We start from the raw sequence: 23272 nt of genomic DNA, 5'->3' as shown, positions 1-23272 counted from the left end.
TTTGTTTTTCTGCCTAGCTGTTTCCCTTCCTGGCGTGCCATTACTATTATGCTTACTAAAATCTGATGCAGTATAACATTGTATTACAGTGTTAATTTAAATCGATCAAGGCATTTTCACATAGAACGTTATTATTCCCCTAAATGTTGTACCTGACAATGTGTGCAAATTGACATGAGATATTGATCTTTATGGTATTATCGACAAGTGTCTATAGGAAATAAAATGGTCAAATGAAAATAAAAAAAGTTATTGAGCAAACCTTTTGCCATTTCAAATGTGCAGTGTTGGTGACTGGTGGACACACATATATGCACATAAAGTCCAATAGAAACTAATGCAAAGGTAAGGCAGAAATAGTAGGATAAATTAAACATGGCTACATCCATCAAGTTGTAAAATATGCTAAGTTCAATGAAAATGTTTATTTAATCTGCATTCACCCTAAAATTACTTACTGCATCATATATACAGTCATATACCACAGAAGAGCATTATAAAAGGGTAAATGAACAAATCAATCACTTACCCCATGTTGTTCCAAACCCATAAAAGCTCTGTTCATCTTCGGAACACAATGTAAGATATTTTGGATTTAGGTCAACAATGCAATCGAGAAAAACATTTGTGTTTGTAAGGGAAGTCTTCGTATTTCAAAATACAATTTTTGCAAATACTTTAATTTTGGGATTTTTTTTCAGTGGCACAAATGAATTTTTGTGATCCAACATTAAAAAGAAAAAAAACCTTGACCATCAAATGTACAAACTTTTAATACTGGGAAGCATGTTGTTTCAGTTTTCAGCCTCAGGATTACGAGTCTGTTGTTTTGTTCTCTCTCTGAATGCATGTACATTCACATGCTTTTGGGAAAACATTTCACAGTTCTTCATGGCGTGTTTTCTCTACATCTTCATCCACTTATAATTTTAGCTCATCCTGAGTGATCAGACCATCGGTATTCCTATCCTGGTTCTTAAACATATCCCTGATGACACTATCCGTAGCCTGAGCTGGTTTAAGACGTCCTTTACCTTCTAAAACCTGCTGTTTGATGAACTGTGAAAACTGTGGAGACAAGGTACAGTACCCTAGTGAAAAATATTGTATTCGAAATACATTTACTGTATCTCATGCTAAATCTCCTACAAATACATTTGCATATCTATGTACTCAATGAAAATACCCTGCAATTGTACTTTTGGTATACTGAACTGTCTGCTAAATTGGAACAACTAATTTTGTGTTTAATGCACTTTATGTGGAAGTACTGCTCGAGTCCAACTAAAGATATACTGAAGTACAGGGGCATCTCAATAAATTAGAATGTCATGGAAAAGTTTGTTTATTTCAGTAATTCAACTCAAATTGTGAAACTCGTTTATTAAATAAATTCAATGCACACAGACTGAAGTAGTTTAAAGGGTTGGTACAGCCAAAAAGGAAAAATTATGTCATTTATGACTCACCCTCATGTTGTTCCAAACCCGTAAGACCTCTGTTAATCTTCAGATCACAGTTTAATATATTTTAGATTTAGTCCGAGAGCCTTCTGTACCCTCCATTGAAAGTGTGTGTATGGTATACTGTCCATGTCCAGAAAGGTAATAAAAACCTCATCAAATTAGTCCATGTGACATCAGAGGGTCCGTTAGAATTTTTTGAAGCATCGAAAATACATTTTGGTAAAAAAAATAGCAAAAACTACGACTTTATTCTGCATTGTCTTCTCTTCCGGGTCTGTTGTGAGCTCGTTCAAGTGTAGTGATATCCTGTTCGCGAACAAATCACTTTATGTAACCAGATCTAACCAGATCTAATGTTATGAGTGCAGGTAAACCGAAGACTTGAATCAAGGGCAATCATTATGACATCATTACGTCGAGCGCAAAAGAACCGGTGAACCGTTTTCTTCAACTGGTTTATTGAATCGAACTGTCCCAAACAACCGATTCACGGAAAAGAACCGAACTTTCCATCACTACTGGTGATCCGACAAACGAAGAAACCGGATCTCGACTCGAGAATGATCAAGTCAATCGTTCGTTCATTATCTGGCTTGGCTCAGTGTTCATCTTCAGTTCTCTCTTCACAGCAGTTCAGTCAGCGTACTGTTTGAGTAAATGAATTACTCCTGGATATTGGTTTGTTTTAACTCAGAGGGAGTGTCAGCCACATTAAAAAAGTTAACAGCTTAAGTCATTTGTGGATTATTGCGTATTAGAGATGTGAACCATTTAAAACGATTCAGTTCGATTTGGTGAACTGAATGATTCGTTCGCGAACCGGATATCCAGACTGCTTTGTTTTGAACTCTCTCTCACAACAGACACGTAAGATAAGACAATGCTGAATAAAGTCGTAGTTTTTGCTATTTTTGGACCAAAATGGATTTTCGATGCTTCAAAAAATTCTAACTGACCCTCTGATTTCACATGGACTACTTTGATGATGTTTTCCTTACCTTTCTGGATATGGACAATATACCGTACACACAGTTTCAATGGAGGGACTGAGAGCTCTCGGACTAAATCTAAAATATCTTAAACTGTGTTCCAAAGATAAACGGAGGTCTTACGTGGTTGAAACAACATGAGGGTAAGTTATGAATTACATAAATTTGCTATCTGGGTGAACTAACCCTTTAAGATGCAGGTAATCCGAGATTAAAAGGAGTCACTTACCAAAACAGAATGAATTTGGCTCACCAACATTTTTTTTTTACAATGTTTCAGTGTCACTATCATAGACAGTAAAAGAAATGGACACAGCGACCCCATTGGAACTCAATTGAGACAAGTGAAGCCCGTTTTTAGCTATTTTTAGCACTTCCGTTTCTGACGCGCAGACTCAAATGAAGCTTGACGACGTCAGCAACCTGTCTGACAGATGTAAATCTTCTAGCAGCTGTGTGTGCAAACTGCCATCATTAATCTTGCAGAGACGGCGAGCTTGAGCGGGGAGTTCTTTGGCTTGAGTGAGCAGGAGTAAGTATTCTGATTAATTATTTTGTATAGTATTTTAAAATGACACTTTCTATAATATCTAATACAATGACATCCTGACATTTTTAAGCATGACCTTTGTGTACAAATGAGTCAGTATTTACAATTAATTTGATGTATGTAAAAGGTGTGTTTGGGAATATCACCTGCTCCTTGGCTACCGTAGGCCAAGTGGGGTGGCACAGTGATCCTCCTATGCTCATTCACACACATACCCAGAATGCCCTTATCCACACCAGCAATCTGCCACTTCTGGCCCACCTGTCCAAAGAATGCAGCCCCCCTATCATAGCTGCATTTGAATAAATAAAAAAAAATCACTTTGCATTATATTGATTGTGAAAGTGAAAGATTTCCAGCACACAGCACATAAGCACACACACAAAGCTCTGCAAGTCATAAAAGTACATTTTACACAAGTCAAGTCCATTTTATTTCTATAGCTCTTTTGCCAATAGCTTGTTTATCATGTATACATTTTCTTTTAACTCCTTATTGAGTAGTTATATTAAGACTTCAAACACTGAAAAAAAAAAGCAAGAGGGTCAGAAACCAAGTGAGCTCCCAATCAAGACAGGACACGTATGATACATTATATGATGTCCAGAAATGCTTTCCATGCAGGTAGCTCACCAGTGTCTGAAACACCGCCATAGTAGGCTATAATATGCAATGTGATATTGTTTAACAGACTTGAGTAAACCATCTTAAACAAACCTTCCTTACAAAAATTAACCATGGTTTTACTACGAAAAACCACGGTGTTTCTACATTAACCATAGTTTAACCATGGTATAGTAAATCTGTGGTTATACAAATTTACACACACAAAAAGTTAGCTAGGCTACTAGGTAAAATTTTACTATGATAAAACTATGGATAAATTTCATAAGGGATATTTGCATTGAACTGCAAAAAGATACTTAAAAGAATATCATGGAAGTTGCCTGATTTTCCCGTAACACAAAAAATAGCATATTCCAGCGGTGCACGTCCAAAAAATCACGGCGCTACCTTGGACATCTACAAAACGCAATGGTATAGCTTGATGCAAAGGATTTAAATGTGCAAGATCCAAAGAATGAACATAACTTAGTTAACACTTGGCTTAATTACCTCACCTAGAGTCAAACAGTTTTCCGTCAGTAAAAGTGCCGTTATAGTGATACCGTACGAAATCTCCTGATTTCACTTCTCTCAAGCAGCTCTTAGGTAAAAAGTGTCGATCAACTGCAATATCATCTATAGGTCCTGGGTTACATTCCACGGATAACCACGTCGCCAGCAATTGTGGGGCGGGCTCCTGTACTGTAGGAGGAGTTCGGATGTGTAAACGTGGAAGATCTGCTGGGATGTTGCTTCGGGAGCTTTTTCCGTTTTCGGGACAAATGGTTCTGGATTATTTTATACGAGTAATAAATTGAATGACTTTGACTTTATGTTAGTATAACTATTAATAGCATGAACATGAAGATTAGCATTAAGCATGAAGATTAGTCAGTAACTTATTTTCGTATTTATAACTGTTTGTGGATGGATATTTTATGGATATGGATATTTATATTTTATGAAACAACTGCAGACAGTATTGATGTCACAGTAGTGCCGAGACACATCTTTGAAAGATGCAACATCAAATACGAGACATACAAAACACAACAATGGTTAAAAACAACAAGAATTCTATAAACAAAAACTCTACAGCATGATCTATTCATGCTGCATTGTATGCTGGGTGCCTTCATATAACATTACCCTGTAGAAACAGTATGATGCTGTTTCTTTACAATAAATATCTGAGAGTACAATTAGATACAAGAAAAGTCACATTGTGAAATTATTTTGAAAGTAATTTAACCTGGAATATACAGTAATTTCACACTTTAACAAATTTAACAGTGTACTTTTGCTCATGTGACACTGATTAACTCGTTAAGGCTACAAAGGGTTCAAATCAGTGGCACCCTCAGAATCTTTTTTTACAGGGGTGGCCAGTTGATGCCATTGTAAATCCTGGGGTGGCACATCAAAATAAAAATACAAATAAAAAATAAGGGTTTGCAATATTGACAAAAAGTTATATCTCTGGGATTTCTGGGATTTTATTGATAATGATAATTAGACTATTTTGCTGAGTGTTATTGTGCTGATGTCTTATTTCTAATTGTGCTGACAGCTGACTCTTATTTTTACCTTTACACAATTTTTTTCTAAAAGTGTGAACCATCTCTTAGGTCAAATACTTGCATTTGGGCTGTTACCAAGCAAATGCAATCAGTATCAACAAAACTGATCTTTGCAATGCAGAGAAAACAGAAGCTGTATATGAAGTGTCATTTAGATGTTTTTACACATACACATAAACAGTGTATAAAAACATCTGCATTATAATGCAGCTCTGTGGGACATGTAATACTTTAACCTGCAGTTACAAATTAATAAAAAATGTTTTGATATTTTACAGATAAAACATTGAGAACTGATGTTTGAAATTATTAAAAAAATTAAAAGGTACCTTAAATGTGAAATTAAAACAGCCAATAGGTGGCAGCGAGTCACTGTTAATAAGAGTCATTGCGATTGAACCGATTCATTTAAACGTTGATTCATTCAGGAAGGAAACACTTTCATGTTGCTCAGAGACGAAAAACAGTGGCTGTGTTTGGAATTATTTAGTTTTTAGAAAATAACAAAAACATCTCGGTTAGGTATGTAACCATGGTTCCCTGAATAGGGAACGAGATGCTGCGGTGACGTCACCACGTATGTGAACACCTTCGGTGTGACGAATGTCTGAAGCCCTATACCATCCCGCCAATCCTATTGGCCAAATAGTGCTTGGCACCACCCACGCATGCGTACGCATATATACCTGGTGCCGCGCGCCATTTCACTCAGATTTCATGACTGAAGAAGAAGAATGCTATCAAGGTATGGCACGGCCAGGACCGCAGCATCTCGTTCCCTATTCAGGGAACCATGGTTACATACGTAACCGAGATGTTCCCTTTCATAGGTCACTTCGATGCTGCGGTGACGTCACCACGTATGGGAACGCTATACCATAATACCTGACGTACCTGATAGCTGGGATCCAAGGAAGCATCTGCTCAAGCGGAGAGAACCCGGGAGCTAGGAGCCATCCTCACATTCAGACTGTAAGACTTGATAAAAGTGCTCGGTAAGGACCAACCTGCCGCAGCACAGATATCATCCAAAGAAGATCCACTGAGAAAAGCTCAAGAAGAAGCCAAAGCTCTTGTGGAATGAGCTTTAACTCCTAAAGGCAAAGCGAGTCCGCGCGCCTCATAGGCTAAATATATTGCCTCCACCAGCCAATTGGACATGTGCTGTTTTGTAACCGCATGGCCTTATTCTTATGTCCAAAACAGACAGCTGGTCAGACTCACGCCATGGGGCTGTACGATCCACATACGTCTTGGCCGCAACAGCACCTTCACAGAGCTTGGTGCAAATCCCATGCACGAGGGTGAGACAGAGATAGCCTGTAAATCCCCAACTCTCATGAGGGAGGATAAAACCATAAGAAGAAGTGTCTTCAGAGTCAGGATTTTATCCGGTACAGATAAAACCTGCAACACAAAGATTTACCCTGCAACACAATGGATAAATCCCATGAAGGACTCGCACAGGGCGGAAAGGCCTCAGCCGTTGCGCTGCCTGTATGAAACAAGAAACCAGAGGATGACGGCCCACTGAGGCACCGTCTATATATTTGTGGTAAGCTGAAATGGCTGCCATGTAAACCTTTAGAGTGGCTGGTGTCACTCCATCAGAAAAACGGTCCTGAAGGAAATCCATTACTGAAGCCACTGGGCAGTAAACTGGATCCACATTACGATTTTCACACCAGGCTGTAAACAGTCTCCACTTGAAAGCATATAAGCGTCTCGTAGAAGCTGCTCTAGAATTCAGTATAGTCTCAGTGGTTTCAACAGAAAGACCGGGACATATTAACTCACTCCGCTCAGAGGCCGCTGTCCACACTCCGCCGGCTGGGCATCCTGACAAACAGCTCTCCAACCGGTCAAAGACGCATCCGTCGTGACAGTCTCTCGGAAAGCACAAATCCCCAGCCAAACCCCGGTCAGGAGAAATTCAGTTGACATTCATAGTTTTAACGACATCACCGTGTCACCGGAATCGTCTGATGCGGAAGACAATGGTGTGAAATATTTTGTCTTTTCGTACACCACTGAAAGGGTGCATGTGAAGTAATCCCAGACGAATTACAGGGAATGCTGCTGCCATAAGACCTAAAAGTCTGAGGCACAATCTTGCTGTCACTGTGCGACCCGCTTTGAAGCGCCGCACGCATGACGCAATCGACTGAGCACGCGGGAGAGAAGCTTGCTGTCATCGCGCGAGAGTCCAATTCTATTCTCAGAAGGTTATCCGTTGAGAGGGGATTAAAACACTTCTCTGTAAATTCATGCGTAAGCCCAGGCTGTTTAAATGATTCAGCACAAGATCCCAATGAGAGTGTGCTTGAGTCTGTGAGTGCGCTAACACCAGCCAATCGCAACGGGGCCAGAGCTGCGTCCATGCACTTTGAGAAAGCACTGATACGCTTTGCCCTCTAAAGCGAATCTGAGAAATTTCCTGTGTCTCTTGATGATCTGAATATGAAGACAAAATGCATCCTTCAGATCGATCGTGATAAACCAAAATAGGCTTTACCATCAACATCTTGAATTTGCTCGACTCGAGTGCAAAATTCAGACAGCATAAATCCAAAATGGGTCGTAATCCGCCGTCTTTTTTTTTTTTTGGTACCACAAATTAACGGCTGTAAAACCCTGCCTCCATCTGAGAGGGGTGTACTTCTATAGCCCCTTTGCTCAGCAGAGTCGACATCTCCTGTCGCAGCACCGCTATTTCCATCAGTTTCACCACCGTGGAAAGAATTCTGTGGAAAGGAGGCGGGCCTTTTCGAAACCAAAAGGTGTATCCGTGACAATTTGTGCGTAACACCCATTAAGAAATGTCGGGCAAGCGTTCCCACATGGCCCGAAACAATACTAGCGGTCTCAAAATTTCCGCTTCCTGCAACGCTATCATACACGTTAAAATGTCCGGGCACGAAAAGCTTGTGTCGTTCGTGCACAGGGGAAGTGTATGCGCAAGAGCCATTGCGTCTCGTTGTGTATAATCCTGAAATGTGTCCACGGCAGGAATTAGGCCAACAGATTGAACACCGGGCTCTGCCGCTAGTGAAAAAGCGGTGGCTGTGCGAGCCGTCATAAATGGGTCATCTGTGCAGGACCCTTAAATCGCCCCTCGAATTCTGAAAGCTGGATAGCGCAGAGTGTCTGAGGGAACGTTTGGCGCTACAGCTCGATCCAATGCTGCTCGAAGCGCTGTTTGCTGCGAGACAGTCAATGTTAGAGTGTGGGGACTGCAGTGAGAGTGTTGGATGTGCATTAGCAGTCCAACAGCGCTCTGTGGTGGAGGGCACAGTCCCTGGCGAACATGAAGGAAAACGCACTTGACAAACTCTCTGCGTTTCGTTGTGTCTAATCCTGAAACGTATATCCACGGCAGGATTTAATCCAACAAGATAAACATCGGGCCACGCCGCTAGCGAAAACGCGGCAGCTGTGTGAGCCGTCATACACTGGCCATCCTTGCCAGCCTCTTGCGCCGTTCCTCAAACTCTGAAGGCTGGATTGTGCAGAGTGTCTGAGGGGCGCTCAAATGATAGCTCAGTTCAATGATGCTCGAGGTGCCTTCGCTGCGAGACAGTCAATGTTAGAGCGTGGGGGTTGAAGACGAGAGGCTCTTCACCGTGTTTATCCACCACGCGGGCAGCCACATAAATAGCTCACTGAGGAAGGGGAGGCGCGTTTCTCCTGTCCGCTCGGAGGGAGAGAACCGCGTATGCCGGCCAGAGCTTACTCTGAGCTCGAAGCCGCATTTGGACAAACATAGTTTGAAAAGCAAATCTGCTGATTAATGCGCTCGAGTGGGGGAGAGCGAGCAAGTGGAAACTCCAGTGCATCACTGTATTATAGTCAAGCCGCACATATCGCCCCTAACCAACACCTCGTGCGGGGCCTCTGCGACCGCAGAAGTGAAACGGTGGGGGTTAGACGCGAGGCGACTTATAGAAATACACTCCAGAGCGCTGATTCTTTCTCTTTTTTTTTCTCTCTTTTTTTTTAATGTAGCCGTAGGCTATCACGGAGAGAACATGTAGAGAGGCTGCAAAAGAACCTCTCATGAATGCCTCCTCGTGATAAACCCATTATACGGCTCTTACCTTTCGTTGACTCATCGCATCCGCGGAGAGGAGTAGACTTCTCTTAAGAATCGCTGGAGAACGCGAGATGGATTTTAAGGGCACAGAAGATTCGCTTCATTTACTGAAGGAATGAAATCTGAGTGAAATGGCGCGCGGCACCAGGTATATATGCGTACGCATGCGTGGGCGGTGCCAAGCGCCATTTGGCCAATAGGATTGGCGGGATGGTATAGGGCTTCAGACATTCGTCACACCGAAGGTGTTCCCATACGTGGTGACGTCACCGCAGCATCGAAGTGACCTATGAAAGGGAACAGGGTATATATTGTCTAAAACGTAAGTGTCTTAATATTAACTTCTTTTTTTATTGAACTATTGTATAAAATCAATATCACATTTGTAATTTTGCTGACTTTGAGAAAAAAAAGTCACTCTTCGTGTGATAGTAGCTATATGAAATTTTATCAATTATACAGACCTATGAATTGTCTGCCCCCTATCTTGAAAATGTGATAATTCTACATTTCCAGTGAAAGTGGCCAACCCTGGCCACCCCTTGGGGGCGCCCCTGTCAAGCAAGCTGGGACATTTTGTCCAGTGATCTTAAAAAAAAAAAGTGTCCAAATTTACCTGAATAATACAAAATCTGAATATCAATAACTGTCAGAGACAGCAATACATGACAAAATATACAGACCATTTCCAATTACGAACAGTTTTACAATGAACAGCATAACAGACAACAGACGTTTTATAGCAACTACACACTAAACACCAGTGGGTGGCGGTATTGTGTAACATTGTGCGCTACAGCAGACAATATGCAAGAGAAGAAGAAATTCGGAGGGCCATTTGAAAAGATTCACAGAGAAGAGGCTACGCGTAATATTTGTATCGCTTGAAAACTATACAAAGGAGGATGTTTTAATATATCAAGAAGTGCGACATTTTTAATCCTTATGCGACCTCGAGGTAAGATAATTATTTGCATAAATTCTTTAATGATACGGGTTTTTGTGGCTTCTGTTGATGTGTTCAGTCGATACTAACTTATCCACTTCTTTTATGGAGTTCATACAACTTATATATATACATACACACGCACAGAGCAAAACTCTTGTTTACCATGGTATTTACATGCCCTCCTAACTCGGTAGGCTATATGTCAAATAAACCTTTCTAATAAAACGGCTACTGCTGTGATAAAGAGTAGACAACATGCTGTAATACATGGCATAAGCGAATTCTTTGTCTTGCACTTCTAGCATGTCTGTTTAAAGGTTTAGTTCTTATTTAACAATTTTGGTGAAAACAGTTTTTTTCCCCTGTTCACGCCAAGATTTATTTGTTAAAATATGTGTATCAGTTAATAATACATTGAGAAATTAGGGCCCAACTGTATCAACGCATAAAAATGAGAGAATTCAATAGTTTAATAACTTCCATGTTTACAATTTACTTATTAAAGATTATTATTATCCATTTACAATCCAAGTTTCTTGTGCTGTAATGTATAATAAAATGTCAGGAATTTTAGCACGAGTTTGATAATTATTGACCTAAAAAAAAAGCAGCTACAAGGAGATTTCATAATAAAAGTTTCAAATCAACATACCAAAGTGTTGATAATATATACCCATTTTGCCATCACATTCATTGGTGCATTAGATAGAAAACAGTAAGGTATATAAGAAAAAGTATCAATTTCAATATATCCATTTCTGAACATTTACTGGATGGGAGGTGCATGCTAATATCTATCTATCTATCTATCTATCTATCTATCTATCTATCTATCTATATATGTATATATATATATGTATATATATATATATATATATATATATATATATATATATATATATATTAAAAAAAGAGTAAAATATCCATTTTGGAATCTAAGTGTGAGTGAATGAGTGAAGTGACATTCAGCCAAGTATGGTGACACATACTCAGAATTTGTGCTCTGCATTTAACCCATCCGAAATGCACACACACAGAGCAGTGAACACACACACACTGTGAGCACACACCCGGAGCAGTGGGCAGCCATTTATGCTGCGGCGCCCGGGGAGCAGTTGGGGGTTCAGTGCCTTGCTCAAGGGCACCTAAGTCGTGGTATTGAAAGTGGAGAGAGAGCTAAGAACTGAGATCAGTTAAATGAAGGTGCATTTGAAGGGCAAATTTTTTACCCAGCACTGGTTAATTGAGGCTTTACCAAATGTACTGTATATGCTGCTATGCACTATACTACAGTATGTCCTCCTTTATTATTTAAAGTCTATTTAAACCGTAACTTGAAACTGACAAAAATGTCTGTGATGTATTTTGGAGTGAAAGAGAATATTGAATAATAGAAGACGGGTGTTAATGTTAGGGTGCCTCCCCGCCATGTCAACATGGAGGTAGTGGAAATATCAAAGCAGTCAAATTGAATCAAGAGCTTCCAGTGAAATCCTGAAGTGTACATCCAATAAACACTTTACTATCCCATGATGCTAAATGAAAGGAGTTGTGAAAGGCAGTGACATGACAGAATTTAGGCTGAAGGTCATGCCATGACAAAAACAACATGATAAATGTAGTTTTTATGTAAATAGCAAGAGAGCTCAAGAGAGAAACCATACATTGATATTTATAATCCGTATTCATTGTAAAAAAAAATATATATAATCACGTAGGCCGTAATCATTTTATTATTCTTTTTGTTAATTAATTTATTAAAATATATTATACATTTATTTACAAACGCTTTGAATATGGATTTCTGCATTGATTACTCCGACATAGCCTAATGATTTTTAAGTCACTGTTAAAGACGGATTAAACTAAAACTCTAACTGAACTAAAGGTGCACAGTTGTATTTTTCAAAATTTTTATTGATTTATTAAAACAAGAAATGTGAAATCCATACTTTATTGAATGGAAAAACGTACGTCGCTAACTCAGCTGGATTTGAATGACGGTTTGGCGTGATCTTGGATCATTTGGTGCTCCGATCACGATCGGCCGATCGTTAATGCGCATCTCGTCAGTAAAGCCGGTTCTCTAATCAGTGAATAATTAGAGCAGCTGTTACTACACAGAGCCGTTGTTAACCGAGAAGATGCGGCAAAAAACGCTGAAAATGAAGTGGCTTTACTGACGAGATGCGCATAACGATCGGCCGATCGTGATCGGAGCACCCCTAATTTGGTTCTTCGAAGCTCATCCCAGAGCTGCTGTCATAGGGTCCGTAAGCAGGTCCGTAAGCTTAAACCTGGTCGGGAGCAGGCTTATTTCATGTAAACAGGATTAGATTGCTTCTTTTCAACCAGAACTGATACTCAAAATATGTCTGCTACTACCGCTACTTTATTACAAGAGTATCGTACTGATCCAGGGACAATAATTTAAAATAATAATCATTTAAAAAAATATTTAAAAATAATATAAAAATGTTGTGTAGTCCATAACAGCCTACTATAGACACAGCCAGTTTTCCTCACTGAAATATTTATTTGTCAGAAAATTATTACTTCATAATTGTATTAGAGTCTTACACACATGCTATAAAGATAATAGAGTCGTGCATTATTTTGAGTGATGACCGCTATTATAAGAGTGGCTTGATGGAGCGCAGGAGATGCAGATAACATGATATTGACCCTTAAGAAACTTTCATTAATGCTGTCACGCAACAAGTCTTTCCAAATATAAAATGAAATGAATAGATAATTTCTACATTGAAATAAAAAGTAAAGACTGCACAACTATTATAAATTGCGAATCTAAATAATTGGGAATCATGAAAAAAATTATAATAAAATAAGAACCTGTATCTATTATCTATTATCTGTTTCATGTATCTATTATAACATTTGTGTAGTTTTGTTTGCTTGGCTGTTTCCTTATAAAAGTCCAGAAATTTGTCAAGTTTTTCGTCAGGTGTCGTTTTTAAATTATATGATGTCATTACATTGCCATCTTGCCACCAGCCAATCGCTGCACTGCTGATCGTGGTTTCGAGTATCGATACATATCCCCTTTTAAGCCAACACATGAACGCGCAATTATCTCAGATAACTCAATCCAGCGATACTAATCATACACAACAGGTGTGTTCGAAGAACCCAATTAGCCGGATCAGGATTAGCACGATGATATCATCTTGGATGTGGCATTTGATCTCGGATTTAGTAAGCGACGTACGAAGAACAGGCCCCTGATACAAGTGAAAAAAATCAGAAATGGTTGAAAGTGTAAATGCAAGCCATAAAACATGAAAGACTGCAGAGTATACAACAATTTATAATATGCATGCAAAATGTGATGCTGCTGTATTTGTAGTTCATCACAATGAATTGATGAAGTGTAATAGGTATCTTTTCTTGTGCTTGGGGCCAATAATTCAGTTCATATGAGAAACATTTTCATACATGCTGTTCAGGAGTTATTGCTCAAAATGTGTCTAGCTTTATTGTAGCTCTCCATTTGACCATTCAGGACCAAACAACAGTGGCAAGTTTCAGATCTCTAGGACTTTTTAGCCGCTGTTTTGGGGTACAAACCAATATGGTTTGTAGCACTTTGCACTTGAGCCCATAATAACAATAATATTTAATAGTAATTAATAAAGCAATTCAGTTATTTTTGAAAACCCCCATATTTGTATTGATGTGTATACATTCCTAAACCTGTTTCAGTTCAAATAATGGCTGGAGAACTTCCAGGTGTTTTGAGGGGCCAATCCTTCTATCTGCATGATGTGAAGAGACATCAGTCCGTCACACTCACTGACATCATTAGCCGTCTGGGAGGGGTGAGAGATATCATTTTGTCATTCATCTGTGAATTAGACAAGACAGCAATCACAGAAATTGTTTCCCTGCATGCAAGGTGATATTAAATGGTGCGCATCTTACCTTGTCTCTTCACGTTTTCCTGTAGAAAGTGGACAGTTTTCTCACCAAGGATGTGAATGTAGTTGTGACGGGCATTAAAGCACCGCATAGTGATTTGAAGGTGGATGGTTCAAGTACTGCAGAGAGGAAACAAAGTGGAACCCCCAAACCTCTGGTATGTACCCAATTCTTAATAGTTCTTGTGTGGTTTATCATGTATTATGTGCTGTCAGTAGATCTTTTTGAGGAGCCTTTCATGCTGAGTTCTGGTTCCTTCCAAGGTCACTTTTTTTAAACCTAAACCTTCCAGACATTTCGTTTTTTTTTTTCTTGCCACAGTCATCTATGTCTTATTCACAGAGGATATGAAGGCTCTTATTTTCTACAAAGCTACCTTTGAAATGGTATATTAAGAAAAAGAGGTGAATTGAAATATTTCTGAAGGGTTCATGCAGGAATGTTTGGTTGCTGATATTGTTTTTAAATGTGTTTTTACCCTCAAGGTTTGTGGCAGTCGTGGAAAAGCATTACTGGAAAAAGCAATCCACAGCAATGTAAGTCTATACTTAAATGTTTAATAAAATTTTCCTTCTTATTTATTTTACTTCAATGCAATGTGTGTCTGTGCATGTGCTCCTACTTGTAGTCTCAAAATTACTTTTTCATGATCTTAATTTACATTGAAAATTTGTGAAAGTTTTTGATTTGACAAATCAGCAGCCTATTGCATGATGTTTGCGTAAATAAACTCAGAGTAGGGTTAGAGTTGACAACCAAACAAATACAACCTGGTTTAGATCAGGATCAGCAGGCTCTCAAAGCTCAATATAAACATTATCATCTGAAGATTAGATTAGTTTGCACAAACTAAACATGAACTAATCTGGGCAAAAACTGAATCGAGCTTCATGCAAAAGTTTTTCATGTCTCATTTTCTGCTGAAGCAAAATAGAACATAAATTCTCAATTTCAGATAAACTTTTTAGTACTCTGATTGTAACACTGATCATAACAATGTACAATTTCAAATGAAAATAATTGTCAAGTGAAAAAAATTCACAAGTGCTCTCTGCTTTTTGAACCCAACTGTATGTTATAAATGTCTGGTAGCCAGTAAACTACTTTGATGTTCCAAACATGATACAATTATGGTTACAATAATAAAAAATATATATATTTTTTGCTTCCTTGTTTTTTTTAATTTTATTAAACAATTAATGTTGTTAAATGGAACATGTGATTGGATACAATTTGATACATTTAATTGGATAAAAATATTTTTTCCTCAGTCATAATGCTACTGCAGTTAGGATTTATGTTAAGACCTCTCAGTTTTTAGTTTAGAATTTTAAGTTGTTAACCATTGAGTGTTTTTGTTGTTTGCAGGAGAAGTATCAGAGCAGTGTGTTGGCTAATGCTCGTTCATGGGGAGTCAGGGTCTACAATGTTGATGGTATCCTTTCATTTACCTGCTTTAATGGGCAACATCATATAACAACTTAACAATATCATATAAGTCACATGGGCTGGTTTTGGTGTGGAATTTTGAAGTTTGACAACCCCATTCCTCTTCAAAATTAATCATATTGTTTTAAGAATTTGACCATTTATGTCAATTCTAAAAGTCACAGTGGAGTTGGGAGTGACATTGGGTCACATAGTAAAGGCAATTTCAGCTTTTATATGACCTATTCCATTCTGAACCTGTGGTGGTAATTGCTGCAATTTACGTTTTTTTTATTATTATTATTATAATTTTTATTAATCGTTTGCCTAAAGGATATTAGTCATTTAATAAGTGAAGCTCAGAAAAATACTTGGTTACACAAGCATTGTGTTAAGGATCACATTTGCAACTTGGCTTTGCATTTACTGAAATTATTCGATCAGAATTAAATGTGACCATGGTTAACACCTTTTATAAACCATTTTCATTTTTCCAGCATTAACTAATACTTCTTTCCAGTGCTGCACTACAGCATACTGGTTCCTCGTAGTGCTCACGTACAGTCTTCTACTGACTTACAAGAAGTCAACACTAGAGAGCACCATATGTACAGTTTAAATTTCAGTGAATGTGGGATACTGCTTATAGGACTCATATGGACCCCTGCTATTAAATAAGTTAAAAACTGTACTCGTTTGTTGTTGTTGTTGTTTATTCTTAACTTTAATTACAGAATTTCTAAAGTTCATCAGTCATCTAAATCAGAAAATGAGGACCGATAAGGTAATTCAAATAATGGTGAATTAATACTGTTAATATGGGTTTCTTGTCAAAATGAGTTTCTTATTCACAACATTTTCTCACACCCTTTTTTTAAACAGAAAAAAAGAAGCAAACTAACAACTCCTCATGTGAAAGGTTTGTAAACTACATAAACATGTACTACTTCATATTGTGGTTGTTCTATAGTAAAAGTAAGTCTAATTAATATATATATATATATATATATATATATATATATATATATATATATATATATATATATATATATATATATATATATATATATATAAAATATAAAACATAAAACTACACCTGAGAAGCCTGAGTGTAAAGGTGGCATATGCTCTGGAGTGTTAATACACCCATGTCTTCACACAGCTGGAGTCTTGAGAGGTCCTTATCTGAAAGTGGAGGACTCGAGCCGGTGAGTTTTAGACCTAAGTCTCATTCTCTTAACGGCTTTCTGTTTAGATAGTAGTTTAGGTACTTCATACTGTGATCAAATAAACAGTTAAGAAGTTTTCAGTTGAAGCTAATATCACTTCTGATTCATTCATGAAAAAAAATATGTTTTTATGTTTATATAGTTGTGTGCTGAACATTTTATTTAAATGTAGATATAGTAGTAGTAATAGTGTATTTGATTACTGCAGAAGTAGTATGAGTAGTGTTATGCTGTTCCATTCATAGCCATTGTCAGAGTGGGTTGTCTGCTGTAAGATTTTGTTTCATCTGGTTATTTTGATTTGTCTTTAATTTTAAAATCCCAGTAACTCTAGATTTAATGAACACAGTTAGTTATACTTGACTGTTTCTGTTATAAAACGGTTTTGGTCCCCATCCCCATTAACAAGGCGAATGATTCAGCCCAGGTCACTGTAGATGTTCTACATAAGTTAATTATCAAAATGCATGCTGCACCCTAGGGGCCACCCTGAAGCTGATCGAAAGAGTATCCTTCCCTCCCCTGCTGAGGCTCTGTGTGCACAGGGCAGCTCTTGGCTAATGAAAAGAACTATTGTGTTTTGAGTCTGTTTGGCACTGCCATCAGAAATTGATCCCACAAATATTATTAGATCCTGGTGGATATGGGTGATTAAGCCCATATTGTACATCACGCTGTACATGTATACATTATTTTACATACTGTGAATAATACAATAATGTAATAAAAAATTACATGTCATTTTAGTGTCCTCAGCAAAAAAAAAAGAAAAAGAAAAGATCATAGTTTCATTATATGGTTGCACACCAGATTTTGTTAAACACATTTAGGTAAATTTTACAATATGGTTCTGTATGTGACATATGATTATTATACCTTTACATACATAAGTTTAATTGCTATAATGGTATTGATTTTACTCCTTACAGAAAGTTAATTTACCGTAATCCTTTAGCAGGTGTGGGCAAATATTTTTGACCCATATGTACATTCAGGAGGTGACATGTCAAATTTCATCCATGTTTAATGCTAGAGAATGATGCAACTAAAGAAGATCTCTAAACTTTTGTACTGTGTAACATTTACTACTAATTAACTGTGTCAACGGCACCAGACGCATCTGTTCTTTCAAATTTTAAAATTATCATTCTCATACCAAACCGCTTAGATCCTTGACCCTTTCCGTGTTCTTAAACTGAATCACACAATAGTTTCAAATTTTTTCAACATAATTTTTATTAGAGGCTTTTGTTTGATCATGACAGCAACACTGATGCCGGGAGCTGGTTTACATGTGCACACAAAATCCATTCATTTTGTATTCCTCAAGCTTTTACAGCTATTCCGAAGAATGCAACAGATCATTACTGTTGAATTCCGTATATTCAGTATTACAGTCACTGTATTTCTCTGAGCATCTTTCCTTTAAGCTTACAAAAGGAAGCTTACATTTATTAGTAATTCTTGATGCAAGGATTGCTTTACTAGTTAGTCTGCACATCTTATTTCATATACTATGTACAATAAAGCAATCAAAACCAACAAAAGAGCAATAATATGTTAGTTTTATGACAAGTCTTGTTTAGCCTAATGCAGTACACGTAGCAACGTGTTTTATATGTATTTATAATAAAAAGGAAAACGAGTACATAGAATTGAAAAAGAATAAAGCTAGTGTTAGAGACCTTTTTTTTCTAGAAAACAAGCAGTTAGAAAGGCTTTTTTTATATATATATAAATAAAATGAATAGATAAAATAATATTAAAATAGGGAGTGCTAGAGTTAGTGTCCAAAAAAAAAGGTTGAGATGTGTTTTTAGCTTTTTTTTTTTTTTGAAGATGAGCTTATCCAACAAACCAGAAGTATAAATACTCAGGCATCACAATTATAATGCTTGAGTGCTTATGTCAACTAATTTAGTTCTTGCTTCCCCATGTCCTAGGTAGAAATTTTCTCTAGAGTATAATTAATACCATTTCATAAAAAAAAAAAAAAAATGACCATTGATTTGCAAAAGAGAAATTTTTTCACTAGTTAAAGTAGTTTTCCACTATACAAATTTAGACCTTTAGTAATTTAGATTTATTCTAAATGTTTCCCAACTTAAATGTTGTTCAAAGAAGCTTGATATTTTGTTAATCCTTATGGTTTTGGTTTTAAACAGGAAATTCAGACCATACTATGCACAAACTCTGAGTTTCCCAGTGATGAGTTTCTCAGGAAAATTTAGCCCTTTTGAGCCCCTCATTCATCTGCAGTCTGGTAAAAGCAAGGATGTAGATTCCAGCAAGGACATTTTCAAGTATGTTATTTGCATTTTGAGAAATTGGTAATCAAATCTACATTAATCGACACATGTCTGTAAGGTTTTATTTATTTTTTTATCAGGAAGAAGGAAGAAGCGACTAGCAGCTGCCATAATTTGCTAGCGCCATTTACTGCAAGTGCCACACACAAAGGCCTAACTAAGAAAAGTTCAGGCTATTGTGAGTGCTGCAACATCGTCTACAAAGACCAGTATGAGGTGAGTTAATCTGGTATGTTGTTTGCAAAAATTGTGTGTCTGCAAAAAAGATTTTGCAAGTCCTTTTAATATCAGTTACAACAAGGTACTGATTAAAGGGATTGTTCACCCAAAAATGACATTTCTGTCATTAATTGCTCACCCTCATGCTGTTCCAAACCCATAAAACCTTTGTTCATCTTCGAAACACAAATTAAGATATTTTGTCTATAAAAATCAGAGCGCTCTCTGACCCTCCATCAACAGCAAGGTTACTAATACATTCAAGTAGTGCCTAATTTGTGTTCTAAAGATTAACAAAGGTCTAAAGAGTTTGGAACGACATGAGGTTGAGTAATTAATGACAGAATTTTCATTTTTGGGTGAACTATCCATGTAATATGCAGACTTAATGGCTTGTATAACTTGACAAAAAAAATTCTCTTTTTGATTTTTAGCACTTGCAGTCTGAAATGCATCGTTCTTTCATTCAAAATGACAGTAATTACGCTGTAGTAGACCAACTAACGGCTGCCATGGTTGCTAGCTTTGTTTGTAATCCAAATCTTGAAGTGGATCCAACACTGATCAAGTAAGGAGCAATTATACGAATGCTATGCTTTAAAGAAATTCACTGATATTGTTGACTTTCCCTGTTGTCTTGTTGACAGTACAACATTGAATGTTAGACTTTTTCCTCTGTTTTCACTCTATTGATTCATTCCCCTCAGGTCATCAACAGGCTTCTCTCAATTACAATTGAGTAATTTGACTGCAGCGGTGCAGAATTCTGTCAGTGAGAATGAAAAATCTCTTCAGACTTCACTTGTTCAAGAATGTGATTGTCTACTGACAAATGCTGACAACAGAGAGCACTCCTTTCCTAAACTTATCCGGAGTGTGCCGGGTCAACAAAATGCAACCTCACATCATACGATGCAAAACAATTCTCCTGATCCTCTTGACAATGTGAAATTAGGCCTTAACATCAGATGCACCACAAATGTTCAGGACGTTCAATCAGGTGTTCTCTGCATGGATATAGTCCCTCATCACAGTCCTCCAAAATCCAAGTCAATAGAGAAGAAACCCAAGAGCCTATCTTCTGTCACATCCTCAGAAGTTCCATCTAAAATGATCACTCTAAGTTCTTCTGGATCCAACAAAATTCCATGCACCGTCACTGGTGGTAAAAATATTCCTGAAACTCAGGAACAATGTGAAGGTGGTCATGATCTACATGTATTGCCTTTGCGAAGTGATCTTATTGGTGGTGTTCCTAACACGGTCAACTCTCAAAATCAAAAACATGATTGGGATCGAGGTTTAAAAATATGCTCAAACAGACCAAAAATGCTACTCCAGCAAGGTGAAGATGGTAATTCTAAAAGTTGTGACCAGTATGTGTTGGACTGTAGAAAGCTGCCTTCAACAAAACAATCACTGGAATCCGACCAAGATATTGTAGGGACTCCAAAGTCTGGCATCTCTTACTTTTCATTACCAAATTTTTTACCATTGCCACACTTGTCAGATTACGCATTTTCTATAGTTAACTTGAAAAAGCGCTGCAGGTCCTTCACTCCAAGTCCAAAACTTGCCAAGAGAAGAAAGATTAGTCAAAGTGAAAAGCACAATCCAATTCAAGCGGTTTCCCGTGCTCCCTGGATGAGACGGTACTCAGCTGTACTTTCCACCTTGTCGTGTTTACCAGTATCAAAAGTGGGTTTTACAATGGATATGAATAATCAAAATGGGGGTAGCATACTAGCAACCCATGAGTCATCACTAAATGAATCATTTCTTGTGGATCAGATTCAAATGAGGCCTTCCCTAAATTTTACTCCTAGTGCCCACTGTTTGCCTCATCGAGTTGATCGACAGGACCATGCTGCAAAGAAACCCTGTGTTATGCAGTCACATGAATTGTCTCCAATCAAAGATCCAGTGGAATCCCGAATAACCACTTACTCATCTGATTTGGACCCTCCTCAGTTGGTTACTTTTTTCCATGAAGACCATAAACTCCAGCGTCATTTGTTTCATGATCCTCCAGAACTGTTACCCTTTTTTATGCAGACACCTGAAGACACTTCCCATACATTAGTAAGTAAAGCCACAAACTGCTCATTCCTGTCACACTCCGGAGCCTCCGTTTGTATTGAATCTGCTCTCCTCCCTAACCTCACATGGTCCACAGCCTCCTCTGAGTCAGATTGGGATTCTGGCCTCTTGTCGTGGTTTGGTGCTGGAGTTCCTCATCAGGCTAAAGGGGGACATGATGACCTGGGTCTGTTATTACAAAAGCCACATACAGACATGCAGGATGGGAGCTATACATCACGGTTGTGCTCCATACTGCAACCCTCTTGATTCACATCATTGGGATTGAAGTTGCGTCAAACCAACAACTGCGACTGTTAATGATTTAAATCCTAAAGCAGTTCTTCATTCTCAATTCTCCATAGTCATAATTTTTTCATTTGTACAATTAGGTTAAGATGACTACCACCAAAATGTGTGGAATAATACTTGAATGAATTGTTTTTGTTGGGTTTTTCATAAAGAAGGTTTTATTATAGGAGTGTGCCTAACTCTGCATCTAATGTATAAATATATATTTTTTTTCTTGCTAATGAAACTGTCTTGTCTAACATCAGTACTGATATATACCTTTTTGTTAAGAATATTTAAATTTCCATTCCAAAGTGTTTTTCACTTAGTTTGCAATATCTCACCAAAAAAAAACAAAAAAAAAAACATTAAGTTTTAATTACCAGCTGGCCATTTTTTTCTTCTTCTAGTGACTTCTATGACTTCTCTTATGGCTCCCGCTTGCCCTGAATGGCCATGACTTTTCAGCAGGAATATCCAGGAACATGTGCTGGTATTGAGAATTTAATGAAGCTTTGCTGGAGGGGCATTATCCAATTAGTTTAAGTGCTGTGTCTGGCCTCTCTCCAGTTTAGAGGCAGTGTTGGTGGTAGAACAATGCCATGGTGGTTTTTGTAGAACATGCAGGATAGGATACACTGTGGAGGCAAAATGTCCTGTGAAGGTCTTTGAGGTACTTTGAAAGTCATTTTTAAAAGGCTTTTCTGATTTCCTGTAAATGTGCATCAGTGGATTTGCCAGCATGACTGGTACAGAGTGCAGTCTTTTAATTATTTGACGTCAGATAATGTTTTAAGGCATAATTTAGGGACAGTACTTTATGCATTCCTATTACAGAAGTTCTGAAAGGAGTATACAAAGCTTGTACCACTGATGTCCATGCAGAATGTTTAGAATCTTGCGCTTAGAAGATTTTCCATAAACACTGGAAACTAGCTTTATGAAGGCCTTAAGACAGTTAAACACGTTTTAAGACAAAATCGTGAATACATGTAGAGTTTTTATAAATAACATTTTATTACATTTTTATTATTATTTTACTGTATCATGAATTATTGTGTTGGTATTTGTACAGTTGTATTTTAAAACCTGTTTACTTCCATTCTAGATGCTAATTTAGCACTATTGAATTGTGTGCATGCTCATTAAAATCTAAGCTAAGACAAATGGTCAGATTGTGTGCTTCTTTGGGTAATGCATTTACTTGTTTTGAATTATGCAATCCCCTAAAATTTGCTAGTCTGTTTAGTTGTTTCAAATAAATAAATATAATGTTATAAACTGTGTGATATGATATTCTTTAAAATTAATTTGATTACCATGTCATCCAATACTTTTTTGAGATGCTGTAGCCTATCACAATGAAATGCACTTTTTTGACCTTCGATTTCCAATGTGATGAATGATTGGGAAGCAACCAACAAGTTGTTTAAACATTACTTTTTTGACTCCGTTTGATCGGACAATGAACAGTTACTGTAAAATATTTTTCTAACTGGATACCTTTCACAACTTGAAAATACAATGCTATATTTTTAAAATGGC

General features: G+C 37.5%; 1 protein-coding gene across 3 annotated transcripts; it reads left to right on the top strand.

Moving 5' to 3' along the window:
- Positions 1–9974: 9974 nt before the first annotated feature.
- Positions 9975–22894, top strand: LOC113112130 (protein DBF4 homolog B). 3 transcript variants are annotated; one of them, XM_026277584.1, is made up of 12 exons: positions 9975–10242; positions 13957–14072; positions 14201–14329; positions 14658–14708; positions 15541–15607; positions 16335–16384; positions 16483–16519; positions 16763–16808; positions 18995–19132; positions 19219–19354; positions 19792–19925; positions 22138–22894. In XM_026277584.1, the coding sequence occupies exons 1-12, from the start codon at positions 10230–10232 to the stop codon at positions 22175–22177; spliced, it is 957 nt and encodes a 318-aa protein (XP_026133369.1). In that variant the 5' UTR covers positions 9975–10229; the 3' UTR covers positions 22178–22894. The 3 variants fall into 3 exon arrangements, with proteins under 3 accessions (XP_026133369.1, XP_026133367.1, XP_026133368.1); XM_026277582.1 differs by having other exon boundaries at positions 10055–10242; positions 20065–22894; XM_026277583.1 differs by lacking the exon at positions 9975–10242 and adding an exon at positions 12437–12514 and having other exon boundaries at positions 20065–22894.
- Positions 22895–23272: the final 378 nt, after the last annotated feature.

Source organism: Carassius auratus, chromosome 12, assembly GCF_003368295.1.
Source record: "Carassius auratus strain Wakin chromosome 12, ASM336829v1, whole genome shotgun sequence".
Taxonomy (NCBI): domain Eukaryota; kingdom Metazoa; phylum Chordata; class Actinopteri; order Cypriniformes; family Cyprinidae; genus Carassius; species Carassius auratus.
This window is presented reverse-complemented; position numbering and strand designations above follow the sequence as displayed.

Excerpts from the sequence above, each read along its gene's own strand:
- LOC113112130 (XM_026277582.1), top strand. Across the intron at positions 14,073-14,200 it reads TCATTAGCCGTCTGGGAGGG|AAAGTGGACAGTTTTCTCAC; the intron begins GTGAGAGATATC and ends GTTTTCCTGTAG. Across the intron at positions 16,385-16,482 it reads AGAAAATGAGGACCGATAAG|AAAAAAAGAAGCAAACTAAC; the intron begins GTAATTCAAATA and ends TTTTTTAAACAG.